Source organism: Capra hircus, chromosome 7, assembly GCF_001704415.2.
Source record: "Capra hircus breed San Clemente chromosome 7, ASM170441v1, whole genome shotgun sequence".
Taxonomy (NCBI): Eukaryota; Metazoa; Chordata; class Mammalia; order Artiodactyla; family Bovidae; genus Capra; species Capra hircus.
The window spans coordinates 101,941,890-101,960,298 of NC_030814.1; the positions used below are offsets into that span (position 1 = coordinate 101,941,890).

An 18,409-nucleotide genomic window follows, 5' to 3' on the forward strand; every position below is an offset into this window, starting at 1 on the left:
GGGCTTCCAATAATGGGACAGTGCCAACAACATTTAACCAGCCCCACATCAGTGAGTGAGGGAAACATGGGGGCCAGTCCCAGGTGGAGTGGGCAGGAGTGTGCCCAGAAGCAGTAGGGAGTGAAGAGTTGAAATACCTGCCCCTTGCTCCCTCGCTCCCTACCCCCAGTACTTTCCCAAACCTCCCTTAAGTGGGTTGCCTTCCTTGGATGCCACCCAAAGTCAACAACTAGTGAGGCCCTGTGCTCGGCTCCCTTCTGAGGACAGGAGGTTGAGAAGGTTGAGTCCTTGGAGGCAAGGAAAGACACAGGACACCCCAGGGGTGGGACGGTCCAGTATTCCCTGAGTTTTTGTAGCATGTTTCTTTCTTCTTCTTAGTTTTAAATATTTATTTATTTTTAATTGGAGGATAATTGCTTTACAGTGTTGTGTTGGTTTCTGCATATATCAACATGAATCAGCCATTGGTATACATGTGTTACCTCTTGAACTTCCCACCCATCTCCAACCCCCCACCCCATGTAGCATGTGTTCTTGTTTCCTCCCTGGCCACCGTGTCACCAGAGGTCCCGCAAGCTGCCTCCTCAGATCACTCATTCCTCCAACAAACATTTCATGAGAACCTTGCATGCAGCAGGTCGGAGGCTGAGCTCAAAACCTGCCCTTGCTGCTCAGCTGCATGACCTCAGGCAAGCGTGTAAACTTGCCGAGCAGACACACGAGACAAGTGCAGCACCACCCCTGGTCCACAGTTGCCATGGGCCTTGAGGTCTTGTAGGGGAGGTGCGTGGAAGCTGACGGATCCAAGCAGCTGCTGGATCCAGGTGATCAGTTAGCTACCACGGCAAGGTCGAGGCCCTCAGGGAACGCAGTTGCCCAACCTCAGTGTGGGCTGGCAGGAGAAGTGCTTACAAAAGGCTTCCTGGAGGAGGGAGATGCCAGCGCTGGGCAGGCGACCAGGTGGCAGTCAGGTGGACGCGGAGGTGTCACACTAGGCCCACGGATGAGGGGCAGCCCTCTGAGGCAGGGTAGTCGTGGGTAGTGCTGGATCCTGGAGGATGGGACCCAGAGGGCCATGGGTGAAGGGGGTCCAGAGGGGAGAGTGGGAGGAGACCACTTTGATCCCAAGAAAGAACAGCCGCCATGAGGAGACTGTAGCCTGGGAGAAGCCTGATTATATGTGTCTTTCAGAGGAGGCTGCCATGGGTGGGTTTGCCTCCCATCCTCCCTGACCATCCCACATTTATTATTCCACGCCCCTTGGACCTCGTGTTTTGAAAGTCTGCCTTCTGCAGAAACTGCGTTCAATAAAAAAGGAAGGTAATGGGACATCAAGGAAATTCACAACCACACGTCTGCCTGCCAGCCAGCACCTCTGATCTCCAGGGAAACTGGCGAGGCCACACTGAGCTGATGGAAAGCCCTCTAGGATGCTTCGCTGCCCTTCTCTCTCTCGCCTCTGCGGCTTCTGGCACCACTACTCTGCTCCTCGGCAGCTTCCGCTGGCCTCGGGGTTGCTGTGTCCCTGTTCCCCCGTTTCTCTCACTGCTGCCCCTTCTCTCCTGCCCTCCCCTCGGATGTGGGCTCCTCTTGCTTGGGCCTGGCATGCCTCACATACTGTTGCTCTGCTTGGGGTAGGCTTTGACTCATTCATTCATTCCTATTTTTTGGCCGTGCCTCGCCACCTGCAGGATCTTAGTTTCACGAGCAGGGACTGAACCTGTGTCCCCTGCAGTGGAAGCTCAGTGTCTTAAGCACTGGACTTCCAGGAAAGTCCCAAGGGGCAGGCTTTGATTTCTGTCACTGTGCCAATGACCCCTGAATTCGTACCAAAGTCCAGAGCACTCATTTGGAGATCCTCGGGCCGTCAGGACACCCTGGAGGTCTCACAGCCGTCACAAACTCGGCATTTCCCCAGATGAGCTCCGCAGCAGCCCCCAGCCCTGCTGTCTCTCTCCCTCTCAGGAAGTGACACCGCCATCCACACAGGTGCCCATTTAGAGACCTGGGCATTATCCTGCCCTTATTTGCCTCACGGCCACACTCACTGCAGAGACACTTACTGAGTAGCTGCTATGGGCCAGGATCCAAGGCTGCCCTCACTGTACTTAACCAGTGCTCCTAGGTACCCACCGTGGGCTCTGCCTCCCATCCCATGGCTTTAGCTCCACTGTCCCCTCTGCCTCTATCCCACCTGTATCCTGAGGGCTCAGTTTGACGGTCTCACCCTTGCAGTCTCTCATCTCCCTTCAAGCAAATAGCTCAGTGCAGGGACCCTGTTTGTCTTGGTCACCCTGGTGTGCCCAGGCCCCGCATAGTGTATGGCGGAGAGCATGAGTGAGTGGGCCTCTGCAGCCTGTGTGATGAAGGCGAGCAAAATATATAACTCCCTGCTCTTTCCTCAGAATATACTGGGGCCTCAGGGGCTCCGTGCCAATTGCATCCTCCAAAGTTGGATAACCTGGAGTAGAAGGTGGGCTTAGGAAGCCCAGGAGAGCCATGTTTATCAAGTGGAAGTGGCCCTGCAGGGAGTGAGAAGTGGGGTTAGAACCTGGGCTCTCCTTTGTTCACTGTGTGACCTCAGGCGGGTGGTGCCACCTCTCCAGACATCACTGTTCATCGCTTTAAAAATATCAGTCCACTTTATAGTAGGTGGGATTTATACGAGGCAGCATATATTCCTGGCAAAGAACATATGAGAGGGTATGTCGTAGTCCCTGGGCCAGGCACCCACAAGCTCACCCACTGGGTGCTGGGTCTCTAAGAGGCCTTCTGAACAGCAATGAGTGCACAGGGTCCCTTGCCCGTAGGCCACAAAGGAGAAACTAGGAAAGGAGGGTTCTTTCTCGGTCACTCACTTGACCACTCTCTCTGGCTGGCAGCAGTAGGACAACGTATTTTATGAAACGAAGATTCTGTGGGAAGGAAATGGCAACCCACTCCAGTATTTTCCCGTGGACAGAGGAACCTGGCGGGCTACAGTCCCTGGGGGTCACGAAAGGGTCGGGCAGGACTTAGCAAGCGTGCGACACCAGAGGTCCTGAGGCAGGCGGCTCCCAGGCTGGTCGGCGCAGTGGTGCCATTCTTTGCACATGGCTGCGTCCTGCAGCTGGCTGGCCTCAGGGATGCACGGGAGCAGCAGCTGCCCTGGGCAGCATCTCCACATAGAGCCTTGCTCACTGTGGTGTAGCTTCACACCTCCTTTTCTTTCCTTCAGTGAGTTACGTGTAACTGACTGTGCTCATATAAAGCATATCGTTTGATGAGTTCAATCACTGTATACACCCAGAAAACCAGGGGCACACACTCTGTCTCTTCCTAAAGGTTCCCCACACCCATGCCTGTCCAGCCTGTCCCCAGGCAGTCACTGATGTATTTTCTGTTACCGTTTCCCGGGATGTGTTTGCTTAGGTGGGATCACATAGTTCCGGTCTCCATCGTCTGGTTTCTTTCCCTTGGCTCAGTGATCCTGAAATTCCCTCCTGCTGTCGCCGGTGTCAGGAGTCATTCCTTTTCATAGCTGAGCAGTCTTCTGTAGTGTGGTTGGACACAGTTCTTGCCTCCACTCACCTTTTGAAGGATGTTGGCATTCTCGCCAACCTGAGTCTACTTCAAATAATGCACTGTGAGCATCCGCACATGTGTCTTCATGTGGACGTCTGGTTTCCTTTCTCTTGGATAAATAAATACCTGAGAGAGGAATGGCTGGGTTATAAGCTGATTTTAGCTTTCTGAGAACCGGTCAAACTTTACCAAAGTGGTTGTCCCATTTCACATTCCCATCAGCAGTGATGCCGCATGCCAGGACTCATGAGAGAGACAAGAAGGGTTTCTTTTCAGGCCACAGGCGGGATCTAGTAGGTGTGCACACTCAGCAGTGCCCCTCTCCTGACAGAGCCAGAAGGGCAGGTGCATGAGCACAGCGTGGAAGAGGTCTGCACTTAGAGCCTGCAGGACACAACCTGGCGTCTCCCCGTGATTCAGTCCTGGACTCTTGCCCCACAGCCCCCTCCCAGGGCCCCCATACAGGACTCTCAGTAGCCCCAGTAGATGTTCACGTGGGGAAGAGCTTTCCTTGAGGAATTCCCTGGGGCGTGGAGATCGAATGGCCCTTTGATGGACAGGCGTGACTGGGGTTCCCAGGAGGGCCGGAGGGTGGTGGAACTCGAGGTGAAAGTGCCTTCCCTCTCTCCCACCCGCCCAGGTGCTCATCTGCCGGAACTACCGCGGCGACGTGGACATGTCAGAGGTGGAGCACTTCATGCCCATCCTGATGGAGAAGGAGGAGGAGGGCATGCTGTCGCCCATCCTGGCCCACGGGGGCGTCCGCTTCATGTGGATCAAGCACAACAATCTGTATCGTATCCCTTTGTCGGGGGTGGGGATGGCTCCTGTGTGGGCTTGTGTGTGCGTGTGTGCACACACACATGTGCAACTGAGAGCTGCTGTCCCCAGGGCTGGCTGGATCAGGGCAGCGGGGGGCCGTTAGGCACAGCCCTGTCTTCTGGAGCTCCCTGCTGCCTAGGGATGACAAGGGGGACAGAGGTCCAAGGAGCCAGGACGGGTTGCTTGGGGAGGGAATATCCCAGTGGAGACCTGCAGGAAGGCCAGGTGTCTGCCTCAGGTGTCTGCTGGCACGAGGCATGCTAGGCCTGGGTGAAGTCTCACTCGGCAGCTGCAGTGGGGGTGACTGGAGCCCTAGAGTGGGGTGCATGGTAGGAGCAAGGCCCAGTGGTCAGCAGGGTGTGCGCTGCAGGGCCCTGTAGGAAACCGCCTGAGTGAAGTGTGTTGGGAAGTCTTGGGAGGGTTTCAGGCAGAGGGCTGACATGGTCTGATTTGCATTTTCTGCATTTTCTCTGGCTGCTGAGTGGAGACCGGACTTCAGGGATCAGAAGTAGACATAGGAGGTGGGGGTGGGCAGAAGCCTGGACTGTGAGGGGTGGTGGGATACAGAGAAGGGGAGAGATTCTTCCCCACCCTGCCCAGATCTCAGAGCCCCTTGCGCTCAGGCCCATGGGGAGGCCTGGCTAAGCCAGTTCCCATCCAGGAGGTCTGACCAGCCATCCCGTGGCTTTGGTCAACCCCGCTGGGTGCATTCTGGTATCTGCACTGCTGCGGGCAGAGCCTGGCTCTGCAGCCCACAGCCCCGTGCTCCGGTTGCCGTGTGGCTGGAGGCAGGTCCTCACCTGCCCCTGGTCCAGTGACAGCAGTGACCCCTCCTTGCAGCGCTGTTTGCGTCAGCCGAGCTGTGGACATGCATCACGCCCAGCCACCATGGGCTCTGTCCTCTTTTCCATGTTCTTGGAGACAGACGCGACCTTGCTAGCAAAGATGTGGTCCAGGGGCCAGAGCATCCCCTGGGAGCCTGCTGGGAATGCAGAATCCTGGGTCCATACAGCCCTGCCAGGTCAGAGCTGCATTAGAGCAGGGCCGTCCCTCGTGCCGTGTGTGCGCGTTGCGGGGTGGAAGGCGTTGGCCCGGGGCGCTTGCCCGCTGCCCTGAGGCCTGGCTCCCTGCAGTGCACCTCTGTTTCTTCACCTCTCTCTAGAGGGGCAGCTCTGCAGAGTGGGGCAGGCAGCCCATGAGCCAGGAAGAGATTGTCTGAGAAGCTGCCCTGGGTCTGGGCATGGTTGCCCAGCTGTGGGGGGTGGGGGAGTAGCAGTGCTGGCTCAGCAGGAGCCGTCAGACCAGTTCCCAGTGGGGCCCTGGTGTCCATGCATGGGCAGCCGGTGAGGAGACAGTGAGGGCTCGTCCCTCTGGATGCCAGTGCTCAGCGCACCCTGCCTGAGTGGGCATCTGCTCACCTCCAGCCCAAGTTCCATCGTCAGGTGGCAGTCTCCAAGCTTAGCCAAAGGGTTGGAGGTGCCTGTTGCCCCTCCTTAGAAAGCACCTGGAACCTGTGTTGCTTGGACTAGGGAAGCCAGCACTCCCCTGATTGGCCCATCATCCATTTCCTGGGGCCCTGTGCTGGGCCAGGATGAAGCTGGAAGTGGGGTGAAGATGGCCCCTTTCTCCCTCCTGGAGCCCACAGCTTGGCACTTGCAGTGCAAAGGAACTGTTCTCCCAGGTGATCAAGCCCTTAGGAAAAGAGGAACAGGAAGTTCCCAGTACACACTGACCCCAGGAGCTGGGGACACGTCCCCATGTCTGGAGTGAGTGCCAGTTTACACACATCACCTCGGTGACTCCACTCCCAGGCCCCTATTATGTTGATATTGTTGTTCAGTTCCTAAGCCATGTCTGGCTCCTTGTGATCCCATGGACTGTTGCCTGCCGGGCTCCTCTGTCCGTGGGATTTCCCAGGCAGGAATACTGGAGTGCGTTGCCATTTCCAGCTCCAGGGCATCTTCCTGACCCAGGGATCGAACCCACAGCTCCTTCCTGGCAGGTGGGTTGTTACCACTGAGCCACCTGGAAGCCCATGGGTGAGAAAATAGAGGCTTCATTCAGAGGGTTTGCTTCAGGGGGAAGGACACAGGCTGGAGCCAGAGTCGGCCCAGGCCGGGGAGCCCCGAACCTCAGGAGGGTCCTGTAGGCGATGGGCTTTGGAGGAGGGCACATTGTGCTCCTGGTTTCCGCTCCCGGATGAGTCGCGCTGCTCCCCCGGGGCTGCTCACCTTACTGAAGTGCCCTCTGCCACACCTCGGGCTTCAGCCCTCCGCTCAGGCGTCACCTCCCCTGGGCAGTGCCCCTCACCCGGCCGCTGGGGTGGGTTTCCTGTGCCCCTGCTGCCCCTCTGTCAGCTGAGCGCTCCCTGGGAGCCGGGACCGCCCCTGTCTGTGACCACGGTGCCCAGGCCTGGCTCAGACCAGGAGCTGGGGAACCCTGAGGGCCAAGTCAGTGACTGGGGGCAGCGCCAAAACACGCAGGGCATGGGAGTCTGGGCGGTGGCAGCCCCACGTCTGAACGCTCCTTAACTGTGGCCGCCGTGCAGTGGTCGCCACCTCCAAGAAGAACGCATGCGTGTCGCTGGTGTTCTCCTTCCTCTATAAGGTGGTGCAGGTGAGTTGAGGCTCGGGCCGTGAAGGGCATCCGTCGCCCTGGCCCTTCAGCGTGCCTCCCCATCTCGGCCACCCGAGGGCCGCAGCGTCCCTGGGGGAGCTGGACCCCAGGAACAAGCCTGAGGGAGCTCTACCTGACCCGTGAGTGGGATGCCACGGCCTCATTCGCCCCTCTGCCTGGTGAGGAGAGGGAAATGGACAGGAGGCGAGGCTCAGGCCAGGGGTGTGCCCTGCTCCCAGGCGGGACAGGTGTGCCCCCAGCTGGCTGTGGAAGGCTGGAGAGTGACCCGCTGAGTCAGGGATTAGGGAGGTGGGTTAAGCAGGAGGAGGGTGGAGCCAAGTTCTGCTCAGAATCTCCTTGGGGGGCCTCTAAAAGCACAGTGGCCTGAGGTCCCACCTTAGAGAGGGGTGACACGTGCCAGGCCCAGCTGCCAGCGAGATGGGGAGACAGAGCGGCATGTGAAAAGGCCCTGGGGCAGAAGTGCCTGTGGTGCCCAGTGTTCCCGGACAGAGCGTGGAGCTGTCAGCAGGGTGGCTGGGCTGGGCTTCAGGGTGGGGCTTGCTGCACAGGGCCTAGTGAGGCATTTAGGTTTTGTTACAAGTCTGATGAGAGATGGGGGATGCCTCTAAGCAGGAGACTGACAAGACCTGATTTGAGTTAAGATCCTCTCTGGCTGCTGAGCGGGAAAAGAACCTAAAGGCAGCAGGGAGGCCAGGGGGGAGGTGGATGGAGGGGCCCGCCTGAAGTAGGGGCTTCATGGGGTTGAGAGTGGACAGTCCGACCCCGGAGGCTTGGGGTGCACCTGGGTAAGCTTTCATACTCCAGATGGTGCCATGTGCAGCCTGCTCAGCAGTCTCCTCCGCTCCACGATGGGGGGCAGGGCGGTGAGGACATGGGGCAGGAGAGGCCCGACGTGCAGGCTGAGGGGCAGCCGGTATCCCCAAGCTGTCGTGGGCCAGTTGGCACTGTTTGTGATTTCCGAGGAGCGGCCCAGCAGTTGCAGTCCTGGGGTGTAGAGATGGGGAAGCGGGAAGGAGGAAGGTTCTCCTCCCTGCAGTGACTGGCATTGCCTTCCTTCTTCCTTGTTTGTGCTCCTGAAAGACCTTCTGTCGAGTTCCTCTTCCTCTTGGCTCCCCCGGTGCCCCTGCTTTCATCCTCTGAGTTTTCTGTTGAAATGGGGCAGGCTTATCTGCAGGCACAACGGTATGGACTGGGGTTCAGGGAGGTCATGAGAGGCCTAAAGAGCTACTTGTCCTGTCCGCAGGGGCCCTTGTCCCTCATCTGAATCACCCCTGACTCAGAGGCAAAGGGTCAGGGTGAAAGAGAAGCTGGGAAGGGGTCCCAGGCCTGGAGGTGTTTGTCAGGGAGAGGAGAGTGGGCCTGCAGGGGTGGGAACTCGGGCTTCTGAGCAGGTCTCAGAGGACCCCTGGACACCCCCAGTCTGGTTCCTGCGTCACAGGCAGCCACTGCTGTCCTCCTGCCCACGTTCCCTGAGCCCAAGACCTCGTCCGAGCACTCCTGGGAACTGGGCGAAGGGCTGTTGGCAGGGGCCTCGGGGCACGAAGTGCAAATGAACTTGTGCAGGCGTTCATCCCTCCTCATCCCTCCTCACACTGATCTGCCTCCCACGGCAACACTGCAGGTATTTTCAGAATACTTCAAGGAGCTGGAGGAGGAGAGCATTCGAGACAACTTCGTCATCATCTACGAGCTGCTGGACGAGCTCATGGACTTCGGCTACCCCCAGACCACAGACAGCAAGATCCTGCAGGAGTGAGTGGGTGGCATGGGGCCCGGGGACAGGGCTGAGCGGGGGTCAGGCCAGGCGATGTCACTGTGTTGAAGTCATGCGCAGGTTTGGAGGTGCAGGAGGCAGATGTGCATTCTTGTTGCTGGTCCCCTGCCTGTCTCCAGCCCACCAGAAGTTTTCTAAGTTCCTGGGGCAGCTCTGGCTCCTTTCCCACTCAGCATCACTGCCTGGCGTGAGCACGCTTGCTGTTGCTAGGTCTTCATTTCCATCCACAGAAGTGCGCTCAGTGCCTTGTTTCTAGGGACTCACCTGCTGCTGTTCTGTTTTTGTTTTTCAACACGTTTGTTCAGGTCTGACTGCTTTGGGTTCCAGTTAGGACACACAAGGTCTTCTCGCAGCATGCAGGCTCCACTCTAGTTGTGGCATGCGGGCCCCAGAGCCAGTGGGCCCCGTAGTTTGCGGCCCGAGGGCTCTCTAGTAAAGGCGCATGGGCTTAGTTGCCCCATAACCTGTGGAATCTTAGTTCCCTGGCCAGGGATCGAACCTGTGTCCCCTCCATTGGAAGGCAGATTCTCAACCACTAGACCACCCGGGAAGTCCCACTGCCTTTGTTTTTACTGTCATAAATGAGATTGTGATGAAAAATCTCCCTCCTTTGGAATTCTGGGCACCAAATAATGGTCACCGTTGATTAAGCATGTCTTGGGAAGCAGGCCTCTTGTGAGCACTTTTTTCCATTTCAGTTAGTCAGAGCTGCTGTCTTCCCATCTTACAGGGGAAGGGACTCTCTGAGAGGCCGTGTGACTTAAGCACACCCCACATCTGTTGTTCCCCAAGTGGAAGCAAACGGGCTTCCCAGGTGTCTCAGTGGTAAAGAATCCACCTGTCAATGCAGGAGACATGGGTCTGATCCCTGAGTTGGGAAGATCCCCTGGAAGAGGGCATGGCAACCCTCTCCAGTGTTCTGGCCTGGGAAGTCCCATGGGCAGAGGAGCCTGGTGGTCTGCAGTCCACAGGGTCAGGTGGCACGTGACTTCTGACTAAACAGCGAGTGGAATCAGGGTCACCAGGTTACTCTCCCAGGGAGGTCAGTGGTCTCTGCATGCCCAGCGGGGAAGCGTTTCATGCCCACTGCTTGTTTTCCTCACCAGCGCTGTCTCCTTGCTGCCCTGCGACTGAGATCTCTGTCCTCATAGTAACTGAAGAGTTTGTTGGGGTTTTGGAAATCGTGATCTTGTTGTGTTAAATGGCCCCAGGTGAAACCAGAGCCTGCCTCTCCTGGCGCCTGCTACAGGGAGGGGCTGTTTTCAATATGGCAGTGCCTGAGCCAGCTAACTCTGAGCCCGGGCCCATAGGTACATCACCCAGGAAGGCCACAAGCTGGAAACAGGGGCCCCGCGGCCCCCGGCCACTGTCACCAACGCAGTGTCCTGGCGCTCGGAGGGCATCAAGTACCGGAAGAACGAGGTGTTCCTGGATGTCATTGAGTCCGTCAATCTCCTGGTAGGCTTCCTCTGTTTTTTAAAAAATGTTGTCTTCTTCATGATTGGAAAGAAAAGCAACTTGACTTTTAAAGTTAGCAAGGCCCTGAGAAACAGTTTCTGTGATAGCAGATCGGCAGGATTCGGTCAGGGCTACTCACTGCAACCCGAGCTTGTTTCACCTGCGTTCGTTTCTGTCCTTAATTAGAATGAATGCGTGCATATCATTAAAAAAGAAATGTATAGGGTGAGACAGCCAAGGGCTCCAGGACTTCCTGGTGGGCCAGCAGCTGACCCGATGCTACCACTTCAGGAGGCCTGGGTTCGACCTTGGTTGGGGAACTAGGATCCTGCGTGCCTCCAGGCAAAAGTGAAGCAATAATTAGAAAGCGAGCAAGCGCAGGGCTCCGCAATCAGAAAGGCCACATCACAGGATTCGTTGTCATCTTTCGGCCCCTCCTGCTGTAGGTTTACAGACATGTTGTTTGTGTAAAACTGAGAACGTAAGGTGTAGTTCTACAGCTGGCTTTTGGAGTTGCTTGGGGTTTGGTTCTTATTGTTTTGTGCATGTTTGTTTCTTTCGTTTTATTTATTAAGTTATTGTTAGTTGGTAACTGACCACATCTTCTGTGAATTTAGCACGTGTACAGACTTGTACCCATTATCATAACCGGGCATCAGAACAGCTCCATCACCTCAAACACCTCGCCCGCGCTGCCTCTCGGCAGCCACGCCCTCCCGCCTGTTCCCGCCCCTGGCAGCTGCTCCTGCGGCCTCCGTCACAGTAGCTTGGTCTTTCTGAGATTGTCGTATGAGTGGAGTCATACAGAGTGTGTCAGTTTGAATCTGACTTCTTTCAATATATGGCCTTGAGATTCATCCAAATTGCTCTGTTTATCCAAAGTTTATGTCTTCTTTGGTTCATTTATTTTATATTCTGAATCACAGTTGGTTTATCCATTCACCCATCAGAGGACATCTGGGTTGTTTCCAGTGTTTGGCAATTGTGAAGAGTTGCTCTGAGCATTTTCTGTATACATTTATGTGTAGACAGAAGTTTCCATCTCTCTAGGGCAAATACCCAGGAGTGGGATTGCTGGGTCATATGGTAAGTGTATGTTTGACTTTATAGGAAACTGTCCAACTGCTCTCCAGTAACATTTTTGCATTTTCACCAGCAGTGGATGAGAATTCCAGTTGCTCCACAGCCTTGCTCGACGGTTTTATTTTTGCCATCCTGCTAGGTATCTCATCATGGCTTTAATGCACATTTCCCTAATGGCTAATGATGTTGAGCATCTTTCTGTATGCTTCTTTCTCATCCATATATCTTTGGAGGTGTGTCTCTTCATGTCTCTGATCATTTTTAAGTTGAGTTTGTTTTCTGATTGTTGAGTCTTGACAATTCTTTGTGTTGGATAAAGTCTTTTTTTGTCTTTATCCAATGTGATGTGTGATCTGCAAATATTTCTCCTGAGTCTGTCATTTTTCATTCTGTTGGCGTTGTCTTTCACAGAGCAGAGGTTTTTGAGAAAGTCCACATATCCAGTATTTTGGGGCTTCCCTGGCAGTCCAGCTGGTTACCACTTCACCTTCCAATGAAGGGGGTACAGCTTTGATCCCGATTGAGGATTCAAGATCTCACATACTTTTCAGCCCAGAAACCAGAACAAAACGGAAACAGTGTTATAACAAATTCAATAAAGGATTTAAAAGTGGTCCACAGAAAAAAAATATTCAGGAAAAAAACCAAAATATCAAAATTTTAAACTGATTATGCTCTTGGTGCCATGTCTGAGAACTCATTGCCAAACCCAAGGTCACAGATTTTTCTCCTAAGTTTTCTTCTAAAAGATTATAGTTTTATAGTTAGATCTATGATCAATTTTTAGTTAACTTTTATGTAAGGTATGAGGCTTATATCAATATTTTGCACGTTGAACAATTTTTTTCCTTGTTCTAACATCATTTTTTATTTTTAAATATAAATTTATATATTTTAATTGGAGATTAATTACTTTACAATATTGTATTGGTTTTGCCGTACATCAACATGAATCCACCATGGGTGTACGCGTGTTCCCCATCCTGAACCCCCCTCCCTCCTCCCTCCCTGTACCGTCCCTCTGGGTCATCCCAGTGCACCAGTCCCAAGCATCCAGTATCATGCGTTGAACCTGGACTGGCGACTCATTTCATTATATGATATTATACATGTTTCAATGCCATTCTCCCAAATCATCCCACCCTCTCCCTCTCCCACAGAGTCCAAAAGACTGTTCTATACATCTGTATCTCTTTTGCTGTCTCGCATACCATCTTTCTAAATTCCATATATATGTGTTAGTATACTGTATTGGTGTTTTTCTTTCTGGCTTATTTCACTCTGTATAATTGGCTTCAGTTTCATCCACCTCATTTTTTTAAAAAGATTATCCTTTCTCCATTGAATTGCTTTTGCATTTCTGTCAAAAATCAATTTGCTATATTGTACAAGTCTGTTTCTGGTTTCTGTTCTTTTCCATTGATCTGTGTACCTGTTTCTTCACCAGTACCACACAGTCTTGATAACTGTACCTTTATAGTACGTCTGAAAACCTGATAATGTGATCCTCCTAACAGTCTCATTTTTCAAAATTGTTTAGCTCTTTAGTTCCTTTAATAGAATTTTAGAATCTGCTGTCTTGGGATTTTGATTGGTACTGCGTTAAATAACTCTGTTAAATCAATTTGGAGAGATTTGATATCTTTAGTATATTAAGTCTCACAATCCATGAGAAATATATGTTTCTCTCTATATATTTAGGTAATATTTTATTTCTTTCATCAACATTTTATAGTTTTTACCATGTACAAATTTTCATGTTAGATTTACACCGAAGTATTTCATTTTGGGGAAGCTATCGCAAATTGCTTATTTTTAATTTTATTTGGTAGAATTCACCTGTAAAACTATCTGAGCTTGGAGATTTCTTTTTCAGAATATTTTTCACTACAGATTTCAATTATATAACAGCTATAGAATTGATTAGGTTTTCTATTTCATCTTGAGTGAGTTTGGGTAGTTTGCAGTTTTTGAGAAGTTGGTCTGTTTCATCTCAGTCACTGAGTGTGTACGCATATTTGTTTATAGCATTCCCTTATTAGCTTTTTAATATGTGCAAGGTCCGTACTGATGCCGCTCTTTCATTTCTGACATTGGTGATTTATGTTGTCTTTTTTCTCTTTGTCACGCTTATGAGAGGTTTATCTGTTTCATTGATCTACACAAAGAATCGGCTTTGATTTCATTGATTCCCCCTATTGTCTCTCTGTTTTCAATTACACTGATTTCTGCTTTTGTCTTCATTGTGATTTTGGCTCACTTTGCTCTTCTTTTGCTAGTTTTTTAAAGTTGTAACTGAAGATACTAGTTTGAAGCCTTTCTTCTTTCTAATACACTTAATGCTATAAATTTCTCTCTAAGCACTGCTTTAGCTGTATTCTACACTGATAACGTTGGGTTTTCATTTTTGTTGAGAATGTTTTCACATTTTCCTTGAGACTTCCATTGACCCATGAGTTACCTAATGAAAGTGTATTGTTTAATTTCTAAATGTTTACAGATTTTTCTGTTATCTTGTCACTGACTTTTAATTTAATTGTTATTGTCTGAGAATACAGTTTATATTACTGCCAGTTCTTTAAAGTTTGTTAAGATTAATGATCCAGAATATGATCTGTCTTGGTGAATGTCCACGTACATTGGAAAAAAATGCACACTCTGCCCTTTTTGGATAGAGTGTTCTGTAAATACCAGTTAAACTTGAGCACTTGTCGTGTTCCGTTTTGTTTCTTCACTCTATCATTTTTTCTTTGTATAGATTTTTTAGTGGTTGCTATAAAATACATACTTTCTTATCATTTGCTTAGAGTTAATATTTTGCAACTTCATTTGAAATTTAGAAGCTTTACTACCCCATTGTAGAGTTGTCCTAATTATCTCTCTATACTGAAAAACATATTAGTCAGTGTTAAATATTTTTGCTTTCAATTACCAAGCGTGCTTTAAAGAACTGAGAAGGAAAAGAAGACTCTCTACCATATTTTCCCAGGTATTTACTGTTTCTCTTGCTCTCCTTTCATTCCCAATTTTCCAGGTTTCCTTCTGGTGCAGTTTTACTTCTGTCTAAAATGCTTCTTATATCAGTTCTTTCAGAACAGGGCAACAGGCTACAAATTCCCTTGGTTTTCCTTCATCTGAGAATGTCTTTATTACACCGTCTTTCCAGAAGGATACTGTCACTGGATATCAACTTCTGGGTTGACAGTTCTCCTTTAGTACCTTAAAAACGTTGTACCGCTTCCTTCTGGGCTCAGTGATTTCTGATGAAAATCCACAGTCACTCACATCAGTGTTCCCCTGTAGGTAATAATAATGTGTGGGTTTTCTCTGGGTGCTTCTCAGATTTTTCCTTTGTCTTTAGTTTACAGCAGATAGTTTATGATGTGTCTTGGTATGGATAGTTTTGAGTTCCTGCTGTTTGGGTTTTGTTGAGCTCCTTGGATCTGCAGACTTATGTATTCCACCAAACTTGGGATGTTTTCATTTCATCATTTCTTCAAATATGTTTTTACTATTTCACTCTTGCTTCCTTCTGGACCCCAGTAACACAAATGTTAGACCTTTTATGATTGTCCCCAGGGTCTCTGAGCTTCTGTTCATTCTGCTCCATCTTTCTTTCTATTGTTTAGATTGAATAATTCCTGTTGATCAGCTTTCAAGTTCACTGACCCTTTTCCTACTATGTTATCTCCATTCTGCTCTTGAGCCCATCCAGTGAGCTTTTAGTTTGTTACTGTATTTTTCAGATCTAAGATTTCCATTTGATCTTTCTCCTTATAGTCTTATTTCTTTCCTGAGACTTTCCAGTTTGACATTTGTTGTAACAGTATTTGTGATTTTTCCCATAGCGGTTTAAAGTCTTCTTCATAGAATCACAACGTCCATGTCAGTATTGGTGTCTATTGATTGTATTTGCATGTGAGCTGAAATTTTCATGGTTCTTTGTATGCTACGTAATTTTAGGTTATATCTTGGGGTAGGATTCTAGGTCTTATTTATACAGAAAATGTTGATTTTTTTTTGGTTTGTTTTAGCTGACAATTGACCTGGTTAGGTTCAGGCCATAAGTTTCAACCCCCAGTCTATGAGCCATGAGTATCAGTTCAGTTTTCAAAGCCTTTGAGCCCTTTGCTATTTGCATCTGTTCCAAATATGCAGTGGCCAGCATTTCATCGGGCCTTGGAACAGTTTGGTTCTCAAGGCCTTTGGCCGTAGGATCTTGTCTGTGCACACCTGGTTCCAGAGAGGTCTGGAGACATAAACAACTTCCTGAGGTTCAGTTCAGTCCAGTTCAGTTGCTCAGTCGTGTCTGACTCTTTGCAACCCCATGAATCGCAGCACGCCAGGCCTCCCTGTCCATCACCATCTCCCGGAGTTCACTCAGACTCACGTCCATCAAGTCAGTGATGCCATCCAGCCATCTCATCCTCTGTCGTCCCATTCTCCTCCTGCCCCCAATCCCTCCCAGCATCAGAGTCTTTTCCAATGAGTCAACGCTTCTCATGAGGTGGCCAAAGTACTGGAGTTTCAGCTTTAGCATCATTCCTTCCAAAGAAATCCCAGGGCTGATCTTCAGAATGGACTGTTTGGATTTCCTTGCAGTCCAAGGGACTCTCAAGAGTCTTCTCCAACACCACAGTTCAAAAGCATCAATTCTTTGGTGCTCAGCCTTCTTCACAGTCCAATTCTCACATCCATACATGACCACAGGGAAAAGCCATAGCCTTGACTAGACGGACCTTAGTTGGCAAAGTAATGTCTCTGGTTTTGAATATGCTATCTAGGTTGGTCATAACTTTTCTTCCAAGGAGTAAGCGTCTTTTAATTTCATGGCTGCAGGCACCATCTGCAGTGATTTTGGAGCCCAAAAAAATAAAGTCTGACATTGTTTCCACCATTTCGCCATGTATTTCCCATGAAGTAATGGGGCCAGATGCCATGGTCTTCGTTTTCTGAATGTTGAGCTTGAAGCCAACTTTTCAGTCTCCTCTTTCACTTTCATCAAGAGGCTTTTTAGTTCCTCTTCACTTTCTGCCACAAGGGTGGTGTCATCTGCATATCTGAGGTTATTGATGTTTCTCCTGGCAATCTTGATTCCAGCTTGTGTCTCTTCCAGTCCAGCGTTTCTCATGATGTACTCTGCATATAAGTTAAACAAGCAGGGTGACAATATACAGCCTTGATGCACTCCTTTTCCTATTTGAAACCAGTCTGTTGTTCCATGTCCAGTTCTAACTGTTGCTTCCTGACCTGCATACAGATTTCTCAAGAGGCAGGTTAGGTGGTCTGGTATTCCCATCTCTTTCAGAATTTTCCACAGTTTTTTTGTGATCCACACAGTCAAAAGCTTTGGCATAGTCAATAAAGCAGAAACAGATTTTTTTCTGGAACTCTCTTGCTTTTTCCATGATCCAGTGGATGTTGGCAATTTGATCTCTGGTTCCTCTGCCTTTTCTAAAACCAGCTTGGACATCAGGAAGTTCACGGTTCACATATTGCTGAAGCCTAACTTGGAGAATTTTGAGCATTACTTTACTAGCATGTGAGATGAGTGCAATTATGCGGTAGTTTGAGCATTCTTTGGCATTGCCTTTCTTTGGGATTGGAATGAAAACTGACCTTTTCCAGTCCTGTGGCCACTGCTGAGTTTTCCAAATTTGCTGGCATATTGAGTGCAGCACTTTCACAGCATCATCTTTCAGGATTTGAAACAGCTCAACTGGGATTCCATCACCTCCACTAGCTTTGTTCTTAGTGATGCTTTCTAAGGCCCACTTGACTTCACATTCCATGATGTCTGGCTCTAGATTGGTGATCACATCATCATGATTATCTGGGTCGTGAAGATCTTTTTTGTACAGTTCTTCCATGTATTCTTGCCACCTCTTCTTAATATCTTCTGCTTCTGTTAGGTCCATACCATTTCTGTCCTTTATCGAGCCCATCTTTGCATGAAATGTTCCCTTGGTATCTCTAACTTTCTTGAAGAGATCTCTAGTCTTTCCCATTCTGTTCTTTTTCTCTATTTCTTTGCATTGATCGCTGAAGAAGGCTTTCTTATCTCTTCTTGCTGTTCTTTGGAACTTTGCATTCAGATGCTTATATCTTTCCTTTTCTCATTTTCCTGAACCTTTCACTGTCTGCTGTATACCTGTGCTCTCTGGCTGCCTGGGGCTTCCTTTTTTGGATCTGTACCAAAAACTTAGGGCTTGAGATCCCCAGTCTTGTGGTGGTCTGCACTGGGGCTGGAATCCTAGGTTTACCACCCCCACCCCTGGAAAAGCTCCTTAGTTGCCTGGGCCACAGACGGCCACGAGAAAAGTGAAAAGAGGGAGAAGCGGGGGATTTCCATATTCCTTCCCAGCAGCAGGAGTTCCCCTTCTGGCCCTGAAGTCAGAACTAGAGGCTTCTGCAAGCTCTGGCTGCACCCCACTGCTCACTTCCACTTCCAGGCTTCTGCTGCATCTCACATTGTGGTGGGTGGGAGACACTGCTCATTCGGCCAGCTCTTCTGGATCCACTGGTTTGGTCTCCCAGTAGTTGCCCATGCATTCTGCCCGGGTTCTTTGTTGTTGCTGACTTTATTGAATTAATTCACGTGCTGTGTCTTTGTTACTGCTTGGGCTTTTCTCCAGTTGCAGCGCACAGGCGTCTCGGTGCAGTGGCTTCTCGTCGTGGGGCGCAGGCTCCAGGGTGCGTGGGCTTCAGCAGTCGCGGTCCCAGGCTCCAGAGCACTGGCTCGGCAGTTGTGGCGCATGGGCTTAGTTGCGTGGGATCTTCCTAGATCAAGGGTCCGACCCGCGTCTCCTGCATTGGCAGGTGGCTTCTCTACCACGGAACCATCAGGGAAGCCCCCTGCCCAGATTTTATAGCTGTGGTCGGTGTCAGAGAACAGGTGATGGGAACCAGTTCCATCTCACCTGCAGCCTGCCTGCCTCCACACAGAAGACCTCACTCCCAGTACCTGGGCAAACCAGGGCAGACTGGGCCAAACCCGTCACATGAGCTCCTTGGGTTTGCCCATTTTTGGCTGTTCCAGCCAGTGCAGAAATGAGCATGATCACTCATCCT

General features: G+C 50.4%; 1 protein-coding gene across 1 annotated transcript in view; it reads left to right on the top strand.

The window, feature by feature from the left end:
• Nucleotides 1-18,409, top strand: part of AP1M1 (adaptor related protein complex 1 mu 1 subunit) — a 31,053-nt gene that overhangs the window by 1,551 nt on the left and 11,093 nt on the right. The window contains exons 2-5 of the mRNA XM_018051333.1: nt 4,205-4,361; nt 6,935-7,002; nt 8,645-8,775; nt 10,108-10,255. Of these exons, the coding sequence (XP_017906822.1) occupies nt 4,205-4,361; nt 6,935-7,002; nt 8,645-8,775; nt 10,108-10,255 (504 nt within the window). The remainder of the gene's footprint in view (nt 1-4,204; nt 4,362-6,934; nt 7,003-8,644; nt 8,776-10,107; nt 10,256-18,409) is intronic.